At 39.3% G+C, this 20,454-nt stretch overlaps 1 protein-coding gene across 4 annotated transcripts in view; it reads left to right on the plus strand.

The window, feature by feature from the left end:
* SNRK (SNF related kinase) overlaps positions 1–14,979 on the plus strand; it is an 84,590-nt gene extending 69,611 nt beyond the window's left edge. For all 4 annotated transcript variants that reach the window (XM_038391804.2, XM_038391807.2, XM_043508970.1 and 1 more), the window contains 2 exons: positions 1,800–1,934; positions 11,065–14,979. In XM_038391804.2, the coding sequence (XP_038247732.1) occupies positions 1,800–1,934; positions 11,065–12,283 (1,354 nt within the window). In that variant the 3' untranslated portion in view covers positions 12,284–14,979. The remainder of the gene's footprint in view (positions 1–1,799; positions 1,935–11,064) is intronic.
* The last annotated feature ends 5,475 nt before the right edge of the window (positions 14,980–20,454 follow it).

Here is a 20,454-nt window from a genome sequence, read left to right on the forward strand (position 1 = left end):
AGGTTATAACAGCGAACAAGAATGCACTTTTATGTAGAAAACCATAATCAAATCAAGTCTTCCTGACTAGCGATTTAAATCAGATCCACCCTGTTACTGGTGGAGCTTAACAAGTATTTACAATGATGGGAAATTTTAAAGAGAAAATGGCTACTATAGACACAGACTTAGAATAAAGATTTTAAAAAATCAGTCTCAGTGGTGTTGGATTACTCTAAAAGCTTTCTGTGGTTTTAAATAACTCTCTTAGATCTCTTTAAAATGTAAAATGTTTATTCTGATTTGTGCTACATCTGTTACCTTAAAAAGCGAGGCTGTTTTTGTGCAACTAGTTTATTTTGGGATAAAAAAAATAGCTTTCTTTCCAAGTAATTTTTGCAAACATTGCTTTGTTATACAATATTACTTAAACTATTACTCATCTAATGATTTTAAATTTAAATTTTCAATTTTTTTTAAAAGTTATTAATGTTATAAAAAGTGATCACTCTCCTTACAGTGTGTAGGATAAAACCTATTGTTTCATGTTCTCTGTGTGTGTATATAAATCTCCCCACTGTATTTTCCACTGAATACATCCGATGAAGTGAGCTGTAGCTCACGAAAGCTTATGCTCAAATAAATTTCTTAGTCTCTAAGGTGCCATAAGTACTCCTTTTCTTTTTGCGAATACAGATGGCTGCTACTCTGAAACCTATAAAAATTGAATTTGTTATCCAGTCAAATTGTAGGAAAGCTATCTACTTTGCACCAGTAAAAGTTTTTTAAAACAATGAATGTTTAATAGCCTTCCAAAGGGTGCGGGGGGGCAGAAAACCTAACTTGCTTCAAGACTGAGCTTGATAAGTTTAAGGAGGGGATGGGATGGTGAGATCTCCTGCAATGAATGGCAAGTTGCCTATTGGTGACTGCCAGTAGCAAAAATCCCCAACAGCCAGAGACAGGACACTAGATGGGGACGGTTCTGAGTTACTACAGAGAATTATTTCCCTGGTGTCTGGCTGGTGGGTGTTACCCACATGCTCAGGGTCTAACTGATCGCCATATTGGGGTCAGAAAGGAATTTTCCTTCAGGTCAGATTGGCAGAAACCTGGGGTGGGGGTTGCCTGCCTCTGCAGTATGGGGCATAGGTCACTTACAGGTTGAAACTAGTGTAAATGGTGAATTCTCTGTAACCTGAAGTCTTTTTAAACAATACAAAAAAAGCACATTTAGGATTTAGAAGCTTTTAAATGTTTTATTTCTAAAAATATTTTATATATATGCAGTAGCTTCGGAAAGGCCTCTTAAACTTTCAAGGGCCATGAGAGACCCCATTAAACCCATTATTTTAGATCTTCTGGTAGATTATAGCATCTAGGAAACTCCTTTAGTAACCTTAAAAGCTCAATTTTGTTGCAAGTTTTCTATGACAACACTGAGGGGAATGTGAGATTTTGCTCCAGCTGCTTCAAAACTAATGTTTCCACTTCACCTCAGCATTTGTCTGTAAGTGGGAAAGGCCATTATCAGAGCACAAACTCGTATTCGATTAATGTTATTGCTTAAATATGTGTAACAAAGGAAAACTTATTTAGCCTATGGATGCTTTTCTAAATATATCCAAATCTAATTATTGAATTTGCCATATTTGGTTGCCCAGTTTCTAAAAGCCATGTTTCAAGATGTCAAAAATATTAATTTCTATTTTCAGGAACTTTACTTTCTGTGTGAAACACTCTAAGTTGTGTCAGCTGTGTGTCCAGTTCTAGAAAATCATTGGTGTGTGATGTGTTCCATTTTTCTTTGTTTCCCTTAGGGCCCTGGAAACTAACAAATACAATCACATCACTGCTACTTACTTCTTACTTGCTGAGAGGATTCTGAGAGAGAAACAAGAGAAAGAAATTCAAACCAGATCTGCAAGTCCTAGCAACATCAAAGCTCAGTTCAGGTGAGAATTTAGACACTTAAGTGATTTAGTCAATTTAATCAGAATGTTTTGAAATTCCAAGATAAGGTTGTTTAAAAAAGAGAAAAATATTATTTCATTGCTTGTTCCAAACGTCTTGGGGGAAATGCAGCTGAAATATAAATAAGCTTCAGAATAGATTTTCATATCTTCCATGGGAAGGTCATGTTCAAAGTGTCATACCTGTATTATGTCTGATAGAGAAATTATTTGGTATGATTTCTTTCTGTTGGTGGTGTTTACACTTCATTAAATTCATTAAATTCCACTTTGTAAAAACTATTCTGATGGTGTAATTCCCTAATTGCACTCTGGTGCTGATGGGGATCTATCATAAAGGAAAAGCTGAACTGAAGTTTACATAAGGATTTAGTTGTCAGGTCGTGTTCTGGGCTTCAGTAAATCTAGGTTAATTCAAGTACTTCTCAGGATGAAGCCCTTAAAAAGGACATAAGTTTTGAGATTTTTTTTAACAAGTTAGATGTATTTATTAATTAAGGAAACATGTTGAAATGGCTGTCTTCACTCTACTTGATTTATTTCTTAGCTAAACTGATTTTTAGGAATAAAAATGTTTTCAACATAGATCAGTAAGTTTCGTTTATCTGTCAGTCTCTCTCAACGACTGTTCCGTGGATGGGTACTGGTTCCTGGGATTTACCTGACACAGTTTAGGAAGGCAGCAAGCCTTCCTGATATCAAAAAGGTTGAGAAACACTGATCTGTATAATCCTATTAAAAATTACTCCTGGGGGGATTCTGCGGGACTGCTCGCCAGCAAAATCCCCTCCCCCTGCATGCAGATTTCCTTTTCCCTACAGAAAATGGCAGGGGGGCAAAGGGAAGCCGTGCGGGGGTGGGGGCGTGACCGAGTGCAGTTTTTTTGGCGAGGCATGGGGGGGCACACGGGGTTATGTGCCACTGCCCCCTCCCCCATTTCTGCAAATGCAGAGCTGCCCAGCTTGGAGGCTGTGTCTCGGGCTTCGCTGACTCTACAGCTGACCACAGCCTCCTAGGTCCCTAGTGCCAGTTGGGCTCTCTTTCGGTGTGCTGGGAGCCTTCCTATTTTCTGTGGAGCAGTGAGTGCCGGCGGTGGGGTTTGGGGGGAAATGAGGGACGGGAGGTGAGGGGGTGGGGGAAAGAGGCAGTGGGGAAGGAAGAGGGGTGGAATAGGGTGGGGGAGGGGAATGTGGCAGTGAGGGGAGGGGGATGGAGAAGAAAAGAGGATAGGGGAATCGAAGGGGGAAGCGGGAGCCCAGCATACGGCATCTCCTCGACAGCAGCTGCGGCTCCCTTGTTAAGCAGGCCCATCGAACCCTCACCCTGACAAGCCCTACCTCCTACACCTGGACCCCTTGGACAATCCCCCCACACCCAGAATCTCCACCCCACTGAACCCTAATCAGCTGCACCTGGACCCTCACCCTATCAATCCTCACTCCTTCAGCACCTGGACCCCCCACTGAGCCCAACTGCCATCACCTGGATCCCCTGCAGAGTCCCATTGCCCAAGGAACCCCCCAGCGAGCCCCTGTGCATCCAGATCTCCCACTGAGCTGCCTGCACCCAGATTGCCACACACAGACACCTTCGCCGCACACCTGGATCCTCCCACACTAAGCCCCTCCACATTGGATCCTGCTTGCTGAGCCTGCTCAGCCACGCCTGGTGCACCTGGCACAGAGGGACAGGGACCCGGGATGTTTCTGGGGCAGGCCCGGCCTTTGTACGGTGTCAGGGTCAGGTGCAGCCTCACTGCCAAGTCCTTGTACCAGGGGAGGTGAGGGCTTCAGGGTGATCTCCCACCTCAATGTAGCCAGTGGCCTGTGCTCCCCACTGCCATGCTGGAGTCACATTTATTTATTGACCAATAACATTTGAAAAATTTTGCAGAATTTTAAAAAATTGTACACTTAATTTTTTTGGCGCAGAATTCCTTCAAGAGTAAAAAATGTAGTAACTGTCAGCAATGCTCCTGAAATCTGTGGTAGCTCCATCTCATGTGGAAAAGATAGGAGAAATCTGCTGCTGCTTTTGTGTATGTAGCTGGTATTGGTGTGTTCACCAAGCCTTTAATTCTTTTGCATTTTTAGATTTAGGTTCAAATTTATGCTGAAGAAAGAAACGGAAAGGATTTTAGTGAGAACATGCTGAATTGAAAGTTTCTGCTATATTTAAAATATTCACGGGGGAAGTCACGAGGGAATTCACCCTCTCCCCCTAAACTCTGAGTTTTGTTTGGTGGCCTTAATGTGTTGAGTGAGATTTAGGCAGCAAACCTGCTGCTGTTAGATTCCCTGAGCAAGGATCCGTTGACATTGAGAATCATCTTTGAGTTATTGCCCTGTTTTGATTATCATTTCAGGAAAGATTATGGAGGTTGTGCTGAGGTAGTTCCATCAATATTTGTATTCCTTAAATCTTTGATTCCCTCCTTTCCAGTGACTGTGTCTTTAGGCCTAGGTATAGTACAGAGTGGTCGTAGTTAATTTCCTTCCAGTGATGGATGAAAATTGGGTGCCTGTGCTAATTTTTTTATCTCTTGCCTGCCTTCAGAATTGTTAACCCAGGTCTGGAGTCTAGTGGGTGGAAATGAAGATACTCCTGAGAGGCTCCATATTTTTATTCCAAGGATGGTATTGGGCAATTGCTCTTCTGTTCCAAGGGTTTTCTCAAGCAGGATTCCATTTTGTCATCCTTACTATTCAACATATATAGGGAGTCATTAGGAAGAATAATGGGGAGATGTGGGTTGTGATCTTTCCATTTTATACCCCCCATTTCATTGAAGCCAGCTGGGGCAGTTGAGGGCTAATTAACTGAGACTCAACCCATACAAGCCTGAAATAGCTGTAGACTGGGGGATACATTTGAAGAACTAGTTAACACTAGTTCAGCTCCCTTGACTGAAGGAGTTTGCCTGCTGTTTCTGATCTAGGTTTACAGCTTTGGTGGCTTTACACACTGTACGCAGCTTCTTCCAAAGGCCATTTGAAAACTTCAGTTATGTCACTTACTGAGCTCACTTAGGGGTCTTTGCTGCAGGAAACATTTGTACTGCATGGTCTGCACTGGCTGACAGTTTATTGCTGGGTGCAATTAAGTCTTCATTTTTAGCTATAAACCCTTAAATCATTTTGATCTTGCTGCTGAAGAGATTATTTCTCTCCTACTATGGTACCATGGCCTTTCATTCTGACACTCCCAGGATACCCTGTTCTTATTTTACATGAACTAAGATGAAAGAATCTGTGCATTTTCAAAATAAACCTAAATAGAATACTCAAATTTTTCAGTGTGTACTGTTAGAACAGTCAAAACTAAGCACTATAAACTGAAAACCCTGAATATGCCTTTGAAATGACAGATGTTTTAAAAAGATTAAGTTTTATAGCACTGACTTTCAGACCTCCCAACAGTCCTGGTTTTTGCAGGACTGTCCTGCAAAACCCCTGTTCCAGTTGAAGCGGCTCTTGTCCTCTGGGGTTGATGGGGTTTGGTTCCCTGCTCCAGGTGTTGCAACCTGGCCGTGGCACATAAGGTTGCAGTATCACTCACTCAGATTTGCCCTGGCCATTTTTCTTTCTCCCCCCGCTCCTCTATCAGTGGGGCCAGGCCAATCACCAGAGAGAGGAATTGAGCCCAGCCGCCCCATGGAACTGGACAGCTGTGGGGCGAATGCTGGATAGGCTTGCAGTGCAACCCCTCCTCCCCCTTCTGCGGCTGTACTCAATTCCCCATCCATTAGAGGCAGGACCTTTACCAATCTGAAATTTTGGGAGGTATGCAGTTCTGGAATTCTGAGTTGAAATATTAATGTGGACCAAAAAAATATTTCATTATACCTGGTAGCGTCTGCTTAGGAGATGTCAGGAACTGAAGTAAGTAAGGTTATTTTATTTCAAGACTGAGGTGAGTTGGCAGAAATGAGTGGAGTAGTTTGCTTAATGCTTGCCCTGCAAATATTCCTTTGCTCCATGTGACAAGCAGAGCTACGTACTTTTATGGATAATTGGCTCTTACAGCTCCAAGTAGTTTTGAGAGCGTTACTTGTTGTGTAGATATTGTCCTTGATCCAAAAGATCTACCAAAATAAAGGCCTTGTAGGGAAGAAGACGGACTGCTGCATAACTTTGATTTTGCAGTTAAAAATAAGTTTCCAAATAAGTCTTATCTGACTCACAGGTTGGAGCTTTTCTGTCATCTCAAACCTATTGGAAATCACAGAAAATAAATAAGAAAATTGTTGTAGAAATTATACAGTCGCTATTTTCCTGTTGTAATTAAAGAGAATAAAATGTTGCCTAGTTATGATGATGATACTATCAAGATCCCATTGTTCTTTTTATCTTTATCACTGACAACACACAATGTCTCAAAATTCCTATTTCATTGACACCACAGTCCATTCTTAAATCACTGTATGTTTTCGCAGATGTTTTAGATATTCATTTTCTCAGCTAAGTATTATGTGTCTCTAGTTTATTTCTTAAGGTCTATTTTGTGAACTAGTGCTGTTTGTAGAATAGCATTTTAAAATACCAAGCATGCAACATATCAGAACTCTAGCTTGTTCTTACTTGCTAACAGAATGAATGGCACGTTACTGGCTAGAGGGAGACCTTGGTAACGCATACTAATATTACAAAATAAAGTGGGCCAGATCCCTAGCCAGCTCCAACAGTCCTCCGTTGAGGGGAACTTTCCAAATAGCATGAAGCAAACATAGGGGTTGGGAGGAGGTAAGGCTGCAGCATGCTCCCCAGTATGCTATTACAACCTGGCACAACTTAGAGGGGCTTTGTGACTGCTGTACCCAGGGCTCACATTCAACTGTTACAATGTAATGGCCCTTTCATACTTCCACCTTGTTCTTGAAAATACCGTTGATGTGTAGTGATATTTTCCTACGTTTGCGGCGCCTGGAACCATACCTCTGAGAGGTCTGAACTATCCCATTCATCTCACTGGGTGCTAACTCTGTTGCCAATCATACTTTAAATGTCCAAGTCACCAAAGCACATCAGAAAGGAGAAGAGTCTATTGTGAACATTTCCACAGGGGAACCCCCAGTGAGTGGCTTTGGAAGATATCACCACTTTTTCTGCCCCCAAATCAAGGAGGAGTCTAGTAGAGCTCATTGGAGCATCTGAGTCCTTCCTATGGGTAGCCAAGCTCACAAAGGCCCAGTGGGACACTCGAGCCTCCCAGAGGGGAAGCTGAGCCCAGCATAGCCCATGGATGCATCTGGACCCCACTAAGTGGACCTGAGCACAGAGAGCATGCATACATGATCATAGTGTGAACATCTGCTTAATCAACTGTGAGCAGTGTCTGATGTGGGTGGAGCACAAAAGAGTACCACTACTTCCCCCACCTCCCAGTTTGTGTCAGAAAGCCATGTATGTAACCCATCCTCAAGTGAACCAAGCACTGCTCTGATGTACTGAGAATCATACTGGATCAGACCAATGGTCCATCTGGCCTGTCTTTGACCAGTGGCTGGTGCCAAATGCTTCAGAGGGATTGAATAGAACAGTGCACGTTATTGAGTAATCCACCCCGGTCATGCAGTCCCGGTTTCTAGCAGTCAAGAGTTTAGGGACACCCAGTGCATGTGGTTCCATCTCTGACCATCTTGGCTAATAGCCATTGATGGACCTATCCTTCCTGAATTTATCTAATTCTCTTTTGAACCCGGTTATACTTTTGGCCTTCACAAAACCCTGTGGCAATGAATTCCACAGGTTGACTGAAGAAATACTTCCTTATCTTTATTTTAAATCTTCTGCTTATTAATTTCTTTGGGCGACTCTCCTGGTTCTTGTGTTGTGTGAAGGGGTAAATAACACTTTCTTATTCGCTTTCTCCACACCATTCGTGATTTTATAGACCTCTATTATATCTCCCCTCAGTTTTCTCTTTTCCAAGCTGAAAAATCCCCAATCTTTTTAATCTCTCCTCATGTGGAAACTGTTCCATGCCCCTAATCATTTTTGTTGCCCTTCTTTGTACTTTTTCCAATTCTGATATATCTTTTTTGAGATGAGATGACTAGAACTTCATGTATATTAAAGGTGTGGGTATACAATAGATTTATAAAAAAAGAAAAGGAGTACTTGTGGCACCTTAGAGACTAACAAATTTGTTAGTCTCTAAGGTGCCACAAGTACTCCTTTTCTTTTTGAGAATACAGACTAACACGGCTGCTACTCTGAAACAAAAGATTTATAGAATGGCATTATGATATTTTCTGTCTTAACTTTCCCTTTCCTACTGGTTCCTAATATTCAGTTAGCTTTTTGAATTGCCACTGCACACTGAGAACTAAGTATGATGATTCCAAGATCTTTCTTGAGTGGTAACGGCTAATTAAGACCCCATAATTTTGTATGCATAGTTGGGATTGTTTTTTCTAATGTGCATTACTTTGACCTTATCAACACTGAATTTCATCTTTCTTCTCGTTGCCTAGTCTCCCAGTTTGGTGAAATCACTTTGTAACTCTTTGCAGTCTGCTTTGGACCTAACTATTTGAATAATTTAGTATAGTCTGCAAACTTTGCCACCTCACTGTTTACCCCTTTTTCTATATCATTTATGAGTATGCTGAATAGCACAAGTCCCAGTACAGATCCTTGTGGGTGTATGGGGGTGGGGGACTGCTATTTACCTCTCTCTACTGTGAAAACTGATCCTTTATTCCTATCCTTTGTTTTCTGTCTTTTAATCTGTTAATGATCCATGAGAGGACCTTCCCTTTTATCCCATGACTCCTTACGTTGCTTAAGAGCCTTTGGTGAGGGACCTTGTTAAAGGCTTTCTGGAAGTCCAAGTTTACTATGTCCACTGGATCACCCTTGTCCATGTGCTTGTTGAACCCCTCAAAGAATTCTAATAGATTGGTGATGCATGATTTCCTTTTACAAAAACCTTGTTGACTCTTCCTGACATGTTGTGTTTATCTGTTTGTTAATTCTGTTCTCAACAGTTTCAACCAATTTGTCTGGTACTGAAGTTAGGATTAATTGCCTGCAATTGCCAGGATCACATCTGGAGTCTTTTTAAAATATCAGTGTCACATTAGCTATGCATCAGTCATCTGGTACAGAGGCTGATTTAAGCAATGAGTTACATACCACAGTTTAGTAGTTCTGCAGTCTCGTATTTGAGTTCCTTCAGAACTCTTTGATGAATATCATCTGGACTTGGTGACTTATTACTGTTTCATTGATCAGTTTGTTCCAAAATCTCCTTTATTGATATCACAATCTGAGACATTTCCTCAGCTTTGTCACGTAAAATGAATGGCTCAGGGGTGGGAATCTCCCTCAGATCCTTTTCCATTAGTACCGATGCAGAGAATTCATTTAATTTTCCGCAGTGGCCTTGTCTTCCTTCAGTGCTCCTTTACCAGCTTGATCGTTCAGTGGCCCCACAGATTGTTTGGAAGGTTTCCTGTTTCTGATGTACTTAAAAAACCTTCTGTTAGTTTTCGTGTCGTCTTGTAGTTGTGCTTCAAATTCTTTTTTGGCCAGCCTAATTGTACTTTTACTCTTGACTTGCCAAAATTTATGCTCCTTTGTATTTTCCTCAGTACGATTTGACTTCCAATTTTTACAAGATGCCTTTTTGTCTCAAACTGCCTCTTTTACTCTTGTTTAGCATAGTGGCATTTTTTGATGATCTTACTGTTATGTTTTTTTAATTGGGGTATACATTTAGTTTGAACCTCTTTTTTTAAAGTTTCTGTGCAGTTTGCAGATATTTCACTCTTGTGACTGTTCTGTGGTACTGTTTGATTAAATTAAGGTTTTTACTATATTTGACACTTTGTTCTCTTTCAGATATAGTGCCTCTCCCCCACCAGCGTAACCTACTCTCATTTCTATATATTTTATACCCTGGTATTATTGTGTCTCATTGATTATCTTTGTTCCACCAAGTTTCTGTGATGTCAATTATATCAATATCCTAATTTAATACCACACACTCAAGTTCACCCATCTTAATATTTATCTGCCTTCATGGGATGTAATTGAATGGGACTCTTTTTTGTTGTTGACTGTTTCTATTCAGTTCCTACCTGTACTTTGTCAACTTCTATCGTCTCTTTTTTACTGTGATTTGGAGTAACCTCTTTAATAAATACTCCTCTAATGGATGTGTCTGTCCTGACCGTGTGCTCCTCTGCACCTGTTGGCTTCCCCCAACCTGTAGTTGAAAAACTCTTCTGCAACCTTTTAAAGTGTTACTTCTTTCATAGCTGCTTTGATTTGAGGTTTGTGCTGAATACACAGTCGTATTACATTCAAAGTTCCATTCAATTACAGATAAAATGTCTTTGGAAAATATTGTGGTTTTTTTGGACTCATATGACTTGTTGGTTGAATATTGAAATGACTAGCAGAAATTGATTTAGTCAATGGCAGTACATCAACTGTGTTACAGTTTAAATTCTAAGGTAAAAAATTTCTAACAGCTGTATTCGTGTACTTTAAGTAAAGGCAATTTTGTAAAAGCAAACTTAGACCATATGTTCAGAAAAAAAGATACTGACATTTGAAAATGTCATTTTTTTTTCTGAATTAATGGTTTAAAATATGTGAATGAGAAGAGGAAAACTAGCAATATGTCTGAGCAAATACAAAGCCATTGAATTGATGGCTTTTATATTGTTGATTGAAGACTGGGAAGAATAAAAAAGCTCCAGATTAACCTTGTCTACAATACCGTCATTCTTAGATTGTGTTTGAAAAGCTCCAGGAACAGGACCCTTCCTGCCAAGTGCATACTGATTCTGGACCTCCCACAAACATTTGATTTGGTGTTTTCTGTGACGTTGAAGAAAGTTTTTTTTTCTATTTGTTTTCTGAGAGCTGTCATGGATTTTGCAGATCTTTAAATTGGCAACAACCAATTTAAATTATACTTATCATTTTTCTTAAGTTTTCTTTAAAATTACTATTTATAAATTGTACTGGCTTGCCAAGTAGGATAATTGCTGTGGCCTTTATGATCTCTCTATACCGTGACAATTTTGTATTCTTAAGCTATCAGTCAAATCTAATTTTACTCTTTTTTTTTTTTCCCTTCACAATCTCTTACGTAGGCAATCATGGCCAACAAAAATCGATGTACCCCAGGATCTGGAGGATGACCTTACAGCTTCTCCTCTCTCTCATGCAACTGTTCCTCAGTCTCCAGCTCGCACTGCTGAAAATGTTCTTAATGGTCACAGAAGTAAGGCACTTGGCGATTCAGCAAAGAAAGAGGATATCCCTGAATTAGCTGGGCCAGCACTTTCAGCGGTTCCTTCAGTGAGCTTAAAACCCACCACTAGTGGCCGGAAGTGCTTGTTTAGAGTAGAAGAAGATGAAGAGGAAGATGAAGAAGATAAGAAACCCATTTCTCTTTCAACTCAAGTTGTTTTGCGCCGCAAGCCTTCAGTTACAAATCGTCTCACTTCCAGGAAGAGTGCACCAGTCCTCAATCAAATATTTGAGGAAGGGGAGTCAGATGATGAGTTTGACATGGATGAGAACTTACCCCCAAAACTTAGCAGGTTAAAAATGAATATTGCTTCACCGAGCACAGTGCATAAGCGCTACCACAGAAGGAAAAGCCAGGGTCGGGGGTCTAGTTGCAGTAGCTCAGAAACTAGTGATGATGACTCAGAAAGTAGGAGACGGCTAGATAAAGATAGTGGGTTTACATACTCCTGGCATAGACGGGATAGTAGCGAAGGGCCACCTGGAAACCAAGGAGATGGTGGTGGACAGAGCAAACCAAGCAATGGAAATGGAGGCGTAGACAAAACAAGCCCTAGTGATAACAACAAAAGTGGGGGAAGTCCCTCCACAGGCTCCAGTGGTAGCACTAATAACACTTCAGGTTCTACTCGTAGATGTGCTGGATCTGGAAACTCAATGCAGTTATCTTCTAGAAGTGCAGGGGACCTGGTTGAAAGCCTAAAATTGATGAGCCTTTGCTTAGGTTCCCAGATTCATGGCAGCACTAAATACATTATTGATCCTCAAAACAATCTGTCATTTTCCAGTGTGAAAGTGCAAGAGAAATCAATGTGGAAAATGTGCATAACTTCTACTGGGAGTGCAAACCCAGCTTCTTCTTTGGGCAGCATAAAATTCTTTTCTGACCAAATGTCAGACACAGCAAATGAGTTGGAACGGATAAAGAGTAAGAACTTGAAAAATAATGTGCTACAACTACCTCTCTGTGAAAAGACTATATCTGTGAATATTCAGCGGAACCCCAAGGAGGGACTGCTGTGTACCTCCAGTCAAACTAGTTGTTGTCAGGTCATTTGACAGTGACCTGACTTAATAGCTCAATCTACTTGACAACACGATTCTTCCTGTTCAGAGCTGTGAACACCTTATTTCAATGAACCCCTTTTTTTGTCTTAATATTTTAAAGTGGGCTTTATGAGCAGTTATTTATTACATTTAAATTTTGTGTTTGCTTGATGGTATGACAATGCATGGTCTTTGTGCATGCTGCTAGCCAATACATCTTTCTTTCCCAACATAATAAACTATTTTATTGTGTAATTTTTACACACATAATTTTACTATGGAAGATCTGGATTAAATTAAAATTATATCTGGATACTAGTGTAAATGTAGCACTTGGAAGTTTCATATTCTGCACTTAAACTAGAGAGAGAGAGAGAGAGAGAGAAGCTTTTGTTTGCTTGTGAAATGTTAATTCTTGTTCTGACCTTCTGTGATATCTAAAATATATGTGATATGTGGCATACTTCTGTGTGTCTGAAACAGAACCAAAGCAATAATGTTTTGATGCTGAAAACTCCTCAGGGAGCTTTCAGATGTTCCAAGGCTTGTACAAAGCAAAGATGCACTGAAAATTAGTGATCTTAAACTATGATTTTAAACCCACACCTATTTGTCTTAAGCTATATGGTTAAAGTTGTGGCTCAAAATCAAACTGAAAAGATCTTGTTTTCCTATAGGCAAGATTTTTTAAAAAGCAACTAGATTTGTAAGGCAGCTTTTTCCCATAGAAATGTGTTAATATTACAAGCAGACAATCTTCTTTTTTAATATAACAAAGGTAAATTATAAAGTCTACTTCTGAGTTTTTACATTCTAACTGAAAATAAATAGTTTGTATACATTACTTTCGTTAGTAGTAGTAGTATCATGACAATTACCTTAAATATTTTAGCATTTCTTATTCTAAGTGTGACCCTTAGATCTCAAAATGCAATAAAGAATGGAAAATGTTTAAATAATTGGATGCAAATTTAAATTAATCAGTATTATTGTCTGATAAAAATTTTCCTCATCATTAGACTTTTTGGCTCTTGTCAGGACTTAATATGTTGTGTTGTCTCCTGTATTTACTCTGTTTTGTTAATTTCCCCTCAGTACTCTCATTTTCTATTAAAATCAAGTCCAATATTTACAAAAACTAAAAATTGGGCACATAAGAAAATACCCTTCCACATTCTTTAAAGCTATTAGCTTTTCCATTTTGTGTCCCCATTGCCATTAAAATAATGGCAAATTCGTGTGTTAGAATATTTCTGTACAAAAGGTTACTTTTGACCAGATGAACTAACTTTTTTGTGGAATTTTATTATCTAGAATAAAATATATTGCAGATTCCTAATTTTGGGAAGGGCAAGAATGTTTTATTTTTTCATGCTGTGCACTGGGTCTTCAAAGCAATGCTAGTAAAAATTGGTGGTATTATGTAGCAGCACCCCAACCAGACATTGAATGTCTGAGAGGAGTTTACACTGTTTAGCATATTGTAACATTTACAAAATGGTCAAATACAATGCATTTCATGGACACCATAGAGCGAGTAGAGCACCAAAGAACTGCATTACATTTGGTCATAATTTCTGTAGTTCACACTGGCTTTTCTTAATTAGTATGATACATTTTATTAGGACAATCTACATTGCACCAAATACTTTCACTGTCTAGCCTAGCTAGGGATTATACATTCTGCTCCCTAAACAAAACAAGTGATAAACATTTTACTTTATGGAACTTTTCAGTTTTAAGCTACAGTTGCAGTTCAGTCAGTGTGATATTTATAAACTGAAAGCTACAAGAAGAGATGTGTGGGTGAAGCCATAGAACACATTTGCTTGATATTTTTGAGCAGGGATCTTATAAAGGGCCAGAAATAAGATGTGTGGTTCACAGACAGTGAGCATAACATCTATATTAAAAGTAAGAGAAAAGTTTATAAAGGGCATTGGCAATAAACTATTGCAGCTTTTTTTTTCCAAGTATTGTAAATACTTTCCTGATATTATGTACAGCCTTGGAATGGCACCTTTTAACTAACCCCAGGTGTATTTTGTTTCCAATGTTTTTATATACAGATGTATATATGGTGCTCACTTTAGAACAGCAGTGTTGACCATTTATGCTGCATAGCTGTATTATAGCCTTATTAGTTGCGTATGGTTGGTTGAACTTCTGGGTGTACAAAGTTAGTCTGAGTGTTATCCTTTTATGCATTTGTTCATAGGTGAATGATTGTGCATGTGTTGTATGTTATATTATGTTGTCATGTAAAAGGAGGGAGAGAATAACCACTACATTAAAATAATATTGGACCAAACTATTTAGAGCAAGTAAACAGTTTCTTGTACCCCTTAACCTGTCTTTAAAAGTTGCATATAGTTATGGTAGCGTATAAATTAAATATTGTGGAAAAACAATTAGTCTTGTATTTTTCTCCGTGTGTATATATAAATGTACCTTTAGAAACTTTATCTGTATTTAAGATGCGACAATCTTGACACAGAATTTTAAGAGTAGCAGTAAAAATAAAATAGAACAGAATTAAATAACTTCTCACCAAGAAAGAATGTGTGTTAAGAGGGTACAGAAATATCAGCTGATCTTGTCAGTTGCTTCCAGCAATGTTTGGCTTTCTTCATTGTATAAACATTCATGGTGTGTGACAGAAATGGAAAATCCAGTTAATAAAAATGACATCTTGATTGGTGCATAAACTTTGTTTTCCATGTCAACTTTATACAATTTGCTAATCAGACTCTTCATTCTACACTATGGGATGAAATAAAATCTCTTCTGCTCTAGTATCGCTTATCAGAACATATGAAATGGTGGTGGTGGTGTTTGGTTCAAACAGATGGGGAAGTCTTTGCAACATGAGGCTAGATTCACAAAAGTGCCTACAGTAGTAGTTAGGCACTACTGACATTTACAAAACCATCACTCAGCTGTCCCCTGTCCCTCTAGGTGCCTAAACATTTGCTGATTGGGTATGTGCAATGTCATCTAGCTGCTCAGCAGTGAAGCTCATACTAACAGGATTGTCAATCTAAGCAGGGCCTGTCCCAGTAGATGTGCTCAGTGCATGCTTAACCTGCACAAGAGACAGCAGGCTACAAGCAGACTGGGAATTTTTGGGTCTGGCTGGTGGCTAGGGTACTTGGGATGAGGGAAACCCAAGTTTGAAGCCCTGATTTATAGCATGAACTTGAACCTCACTCTTCCCATAGCCAAAGTGCCCTAACCACTGGACTACCAATCTCTCTCTTTTTCTGGCCCAATAAATATTTATTTTTACAAAGTGGAACTGCTTCGGAAGAGATTGAGGTGCAGAGTAGCTAATAGCCAGCTGGTTGGGGCACTCTCCTGGGATGTTGGAGACCTGGGTTCAAGTCCCTGCTTCAAATCAGGCAGAGCAGGGATTTAAAAGCAGGTTTTCCATGTTGCAGGAGACTACCCTAACCACTGGGCGATAAAGGGATAGGCTTTCCTTCTCTACTCCCCTGTGCAGCTAAGCTGTTTTAGGCGCCTAATTCCAGCTGAGGGTTCATGTCAGAATTCTGAGCAAAGGAGTAGGCATCTTCCTCCAATTTGGAGTTAGGCCCTACCCCTTGGCATTTCTTACTGGCTAGTTTAGGTGTTCACAAGCTGAGGGGAGAGCTGCCGATCTTCTGTACCTCTCCCCATGCAATGCATGGTGAGTCTGAGTGCTTATCTTGGACCTGTGAATTCCAGTGGGTACCAGGGCACTTGATGAGTTACACATTGCACTTGTGTACACTTAATATGGAACACCATCGTTAAGGCTATAGAAGAGGTTAGTTGTAAGTCCCATGTTTTCACTGTGTGTCCACCCACACAGCTGCATTCATTTATTTACACTGGTGCAATTTTGGTGTCTAGACAAGACCACAACTATTTTTTGTACTTAAAATGTCTATGGCCGGCAACAATGGAAATGTTTCAGAGTCGCTGCTTTGTTAATCTGTATCCGCAAAAAGAACAGGAGTACTTGTGGCACCTTAGAGACTAAGAAATTTATTTGAGCATAAGCTTTCGTGGACTATAGCTCACTTCATCGGATGCATAGAATGGAACATGTACTAAGAAGATATATATACATACAGAGAACATGAAAAGTAAAATTAGCCATACCAACTGTAAGAGGCTAATTAATTAAGATGAGCTATTAGCAGCAGGAGAAAAAAATTTTTGTAGTGATAATCAAGATGGCCCAGTAGGGCCGTTCTTATGTTCCCTCATCATTCAGTAGTATTAGTTACCATCATAGGACTCAACCACATCAGCCACACCATCAGGGGGCTTATTCACCTGCACATCTACTAATGTGATGCTATCATGTGCCAGCAATGCCCCTCTGCCATATACATTGGCCAAACTGGACAGTCTCTACGCAAAAGAATAAATGGACACATCTGACATCAGGAATCATAACATTCAAAAGCCGGTAGGAGAACACTTCAACCTCTCTAGCCACTCAGTAACAGATTTAAAGGTGGCAATTTTGCAACAGAAAAGCTTCAAAAACAGACTCCAACGAGAAACTGCTGAGCTTGAATTAATATGCAAATTAGATACCATTAACTTGGGTTTGAATAGAGACTGGGAGTGGCTGGGTCATTACACATATTGAATCTATTTCCCCATGTTAAGTATCCTCACACCTTCTTGTCAACTGTCTAAATGGGCCATTTTGATTATCACTACAAAAGTTTTTTTTCTCCTGCTGATAATAGCTCATCTTAATTAGCCTCTTACAGTTGGTATGGCTACTTCCACCTTTTCGTGTGTGTGTGTGTGTGTGTGTGTGTGTGTGTAAAATCTTACTAATGTTCCATTCTATGCATCCGATGAAGTGGCCTGTAGCCCACAAAAGCTTATACTCAAATAAATTTGTTAGTCTCTATAGTGCCACAAGTACGTCTAACAATGGAAAGGTAACTTTAGCTATTTGCTTCTGGAGGGTTTCTCTTCAGCCTCAATGTGTCACCTCACTCTTAAACATCTGAACTTTAAGAATGTAGCATATAAATGTTGGTCTCAGATTAAGCCATTTCATTCTTCTTCTGCCTCCAGTGAACTTGGGGAACAATTGATCACTATGCACTATCCTCTTTAACAGCCTGCAACGTATTTGAGGATTGTATCAGCGTCTCTCCTCAGTCTTCTTTTCTCAAGACTAAACATATCCAGGATTTTTTTTTTTTTTTTGGAAACCTTTCATTATAGGTCAAATTTTCTAAAGCTTTTATCATTTTTGTTTTTCTCCTCTGGTCACCTTTGTGTTTGTCTGCATCTTTAAGGTATGGCCCAAAACTGGACACAATACTCCAGCTACGGCCTCACCGCTACCAAATTACTGCCAATATCTTACATACAACACTCCTATTAATATATCTTAGACTATTAGCCTTTTTGGCAACTGCACATTGTTTGCCCAACTTCAATTTGTGATCCACTATAAACCTCAGCTCCTCTTCAGCAGTACTACCATCTAGCCTGTTAGTCTCCATTTTGTATTTGTGCACTTGATTTTTCCTTCCTAAGTGTAGTTCTTTTCGCTTGTCTTCACTGATTTCATCTAACTGATTTCAGACCAATTCTCCAATTTCTCAAGGTCATTTTGAATTCTAATTCTGTCCTCTCCAAAGTGCTTGCACAATCCCTCTCACCTTGGTGTCATTCTCAGATTTTATACTCCATTATCCAAGTCCTTAATGAAAATGTTGAGTAGTACTGGACTTAGGACAGACATCTGCAGGACCCCACTAGATATGCCCTCCCCATTTGACAGAAAATTACTATGTTTTTTTCAACCAGTTGTGCACCCATCTTATAGGAATTTCTTCTAGACCACATTTCCCTAGTTTTCTTATGAGAATGTAATCCTCAAAAAATAGCTAATGGTTCCAAGATTGCTTCAGCTAGTTCCTTAAGTACCCTAGGATGAATTTCATCATGTTCTGCCAACTTGAATATTTCTAACTTGTTTAAATACTCTTTATATACTGTTTTTAAGCTTATGTTCCTTCCCCTTATTGTTAATATTATGTTAAGCATCTGATCACACTTACCCATTTAAGGCATGTCTACACTTATAAGCTTACAGTGGCACAGCTGTACTGATAGAGCTATGCTGCTGTTCTCCCACTGACATAATAAAATCAGCTCAATGAGCAGCAACAGCTGTGTCAGTGGGAGAGCGTCTTCCCCCTGACATAGCACTGTGCTCACGAGTGCTTATGCCACCAAAGATTATGTTGGTCAGGGGTGTGTTTCCCCCCCCCCCCCCCATCTCTGAGCGACAAAAGTTTTGCTGACGTAAGTGCTAGTGTAGATATGGCTTTAAATGAAGCCTGAAGAAAAACAGTCATTAAACAGCTATGCTGCTTGACATCTATTGACGTCTTCCATTATTAGCTCTCCCTCCCCACTAAGTAGTGGACCTACACTTTCCTTAGTCTTTCTCTTGCTCCAGGTATTTATGGCATCTTTTCTTATGTTTATATCCCTTGCTAAATATAACTCATTTTGTGCCTTAGCCTTTCTGATTTTGGCCATATGTGCTTGTCCTATTCTTTGGTATTCATCCTTAACTATCTGTTCATGTTTCCACTTTTTGTAGAATTCCTTTTTGATTTTCAAATAGTTAGAGTTCCTGATGCAGCCATTTTGACATCTTACTATACTTCCTATCTTTCCTTTGCATTGAGATAATTTGCACTTGTACCTTACTGCCAGCACTCCTTTTTCCCTTATATATTCTTCCCATGGGATCCTACGTACCAGTTCTCTGAGTTGGTTAAATCTCCTTTTTGAAGACCATTGTCCTTATTCTGCTGTGCTCCTTCCTTTCCTTAGAGTCATGAAATCTATCATTTCACGATCACTTTCATCCAAACTTCCTTGAACCTTCATATTTGCAACCAGTTCCTCCCTGTTAGTCAGAATCAAGACTGGCTGCCCCCTAGTTATTTCCTCCTACTTGCACACTTAGAATTACCTGAGAGGAAGCAGTTAGTAAAAGCAGAACAGAGCTCTGAAATAATGCTAGCAAAAATTAAAATGTATCTATAAATAAATACAGATTCTATCTAAGATGGAGAATAGAGGGACCAAATGTGATTCCAAAAAGTGGAAGGAATCAGCCAATTTTTTCACCCTTCAAGGGATTTTAAATACTGTATAGCATTTCACTGTAAAATCAGCCCACCAGTACTGTCAATCCTAATGACCAATTTCAAGATATATAGACAATTATCTATGTATAAATCTGTAATTTAGATTGACAGAACTGTGTCTCAATTTGTATGTCTGAAGGCTAAATCTTAGATTTACTTTTCTAATTTAAGTTTAACAAGAGGCTGAGGCCTGTAACTGTTCCTATGTTCAGTCACACATCTTTTATTTAGTGTCCTGAAGTACGAGTCTCTTCCCATTAACTGTTTTCTGTTAAAGCTTCAGTTATGAGAAAGTTTCAAATTTAGAGCACGTATTAAATATGTGCTTTATTTCATCACTGATTTAATCTTTTATCTAATGTTCACTATACTTTGATTTCCACTGTTACCCTAACAGAAGGATGCCAGGGGCTTTTTATGAACAAGGTAAATCTTTGTAGAAGTTTAATTAATTCAATTTACTACTGAAACCTCGTCACAATGCGTGTAATCCCCAAAGCTGGGTCCCAAACTGCAGTGTGTAGTGTCCCTGACATGTGGGAGAATAACTCTTCAGGAACAGCTGATCTAGAACACAGTAAACAAACTCTGAACCATGAGAATGATTGATTGAAAAACCCCTTAAATATTCAAGATCAAATACCATGAGGGCTTGCATATAGTGTTGTGATTTACCAACTCATTTATTTACCGGACATCTGCTTTAGGTTAAAAATGGCTGTTCCAAGTGTATTTGTGATCCTTATTAAATGACAGCAAGTCACATTTATTCCTGTATCATCACACTGAATTACACTAGGGAGGAATTTGGCCTAATAATTCTTTGTGTGCAGCACAGAATGAAACTCTGACTTTGTTCACATTAGAAATCAATCTGTTTATAGCATTTCAAGCAGGAAGGATATAAATATGTAGCTTGTTTTTTAAAAAGTGATTTCCAGTTTTGAATAGAGCCTCAATCATAAATTGACACTCATAGGTGTGTCAGTG

The sequence above is a fragment of the Dermochelys coriacea genome, chromosome 2 (genome assembly GCF_009764565.3).
Source record: "Dermochelys coriacea isolate rDerCor1 chromosome 2, rDerCor1.pri.v4, whole genome shotgun sequence".
Taxonomy (NCBI): Eukaryota; Metazoa; Chordata; order Testudines; family Dermochelyidae; genus Dermochelys; species Dermochelys coriacea.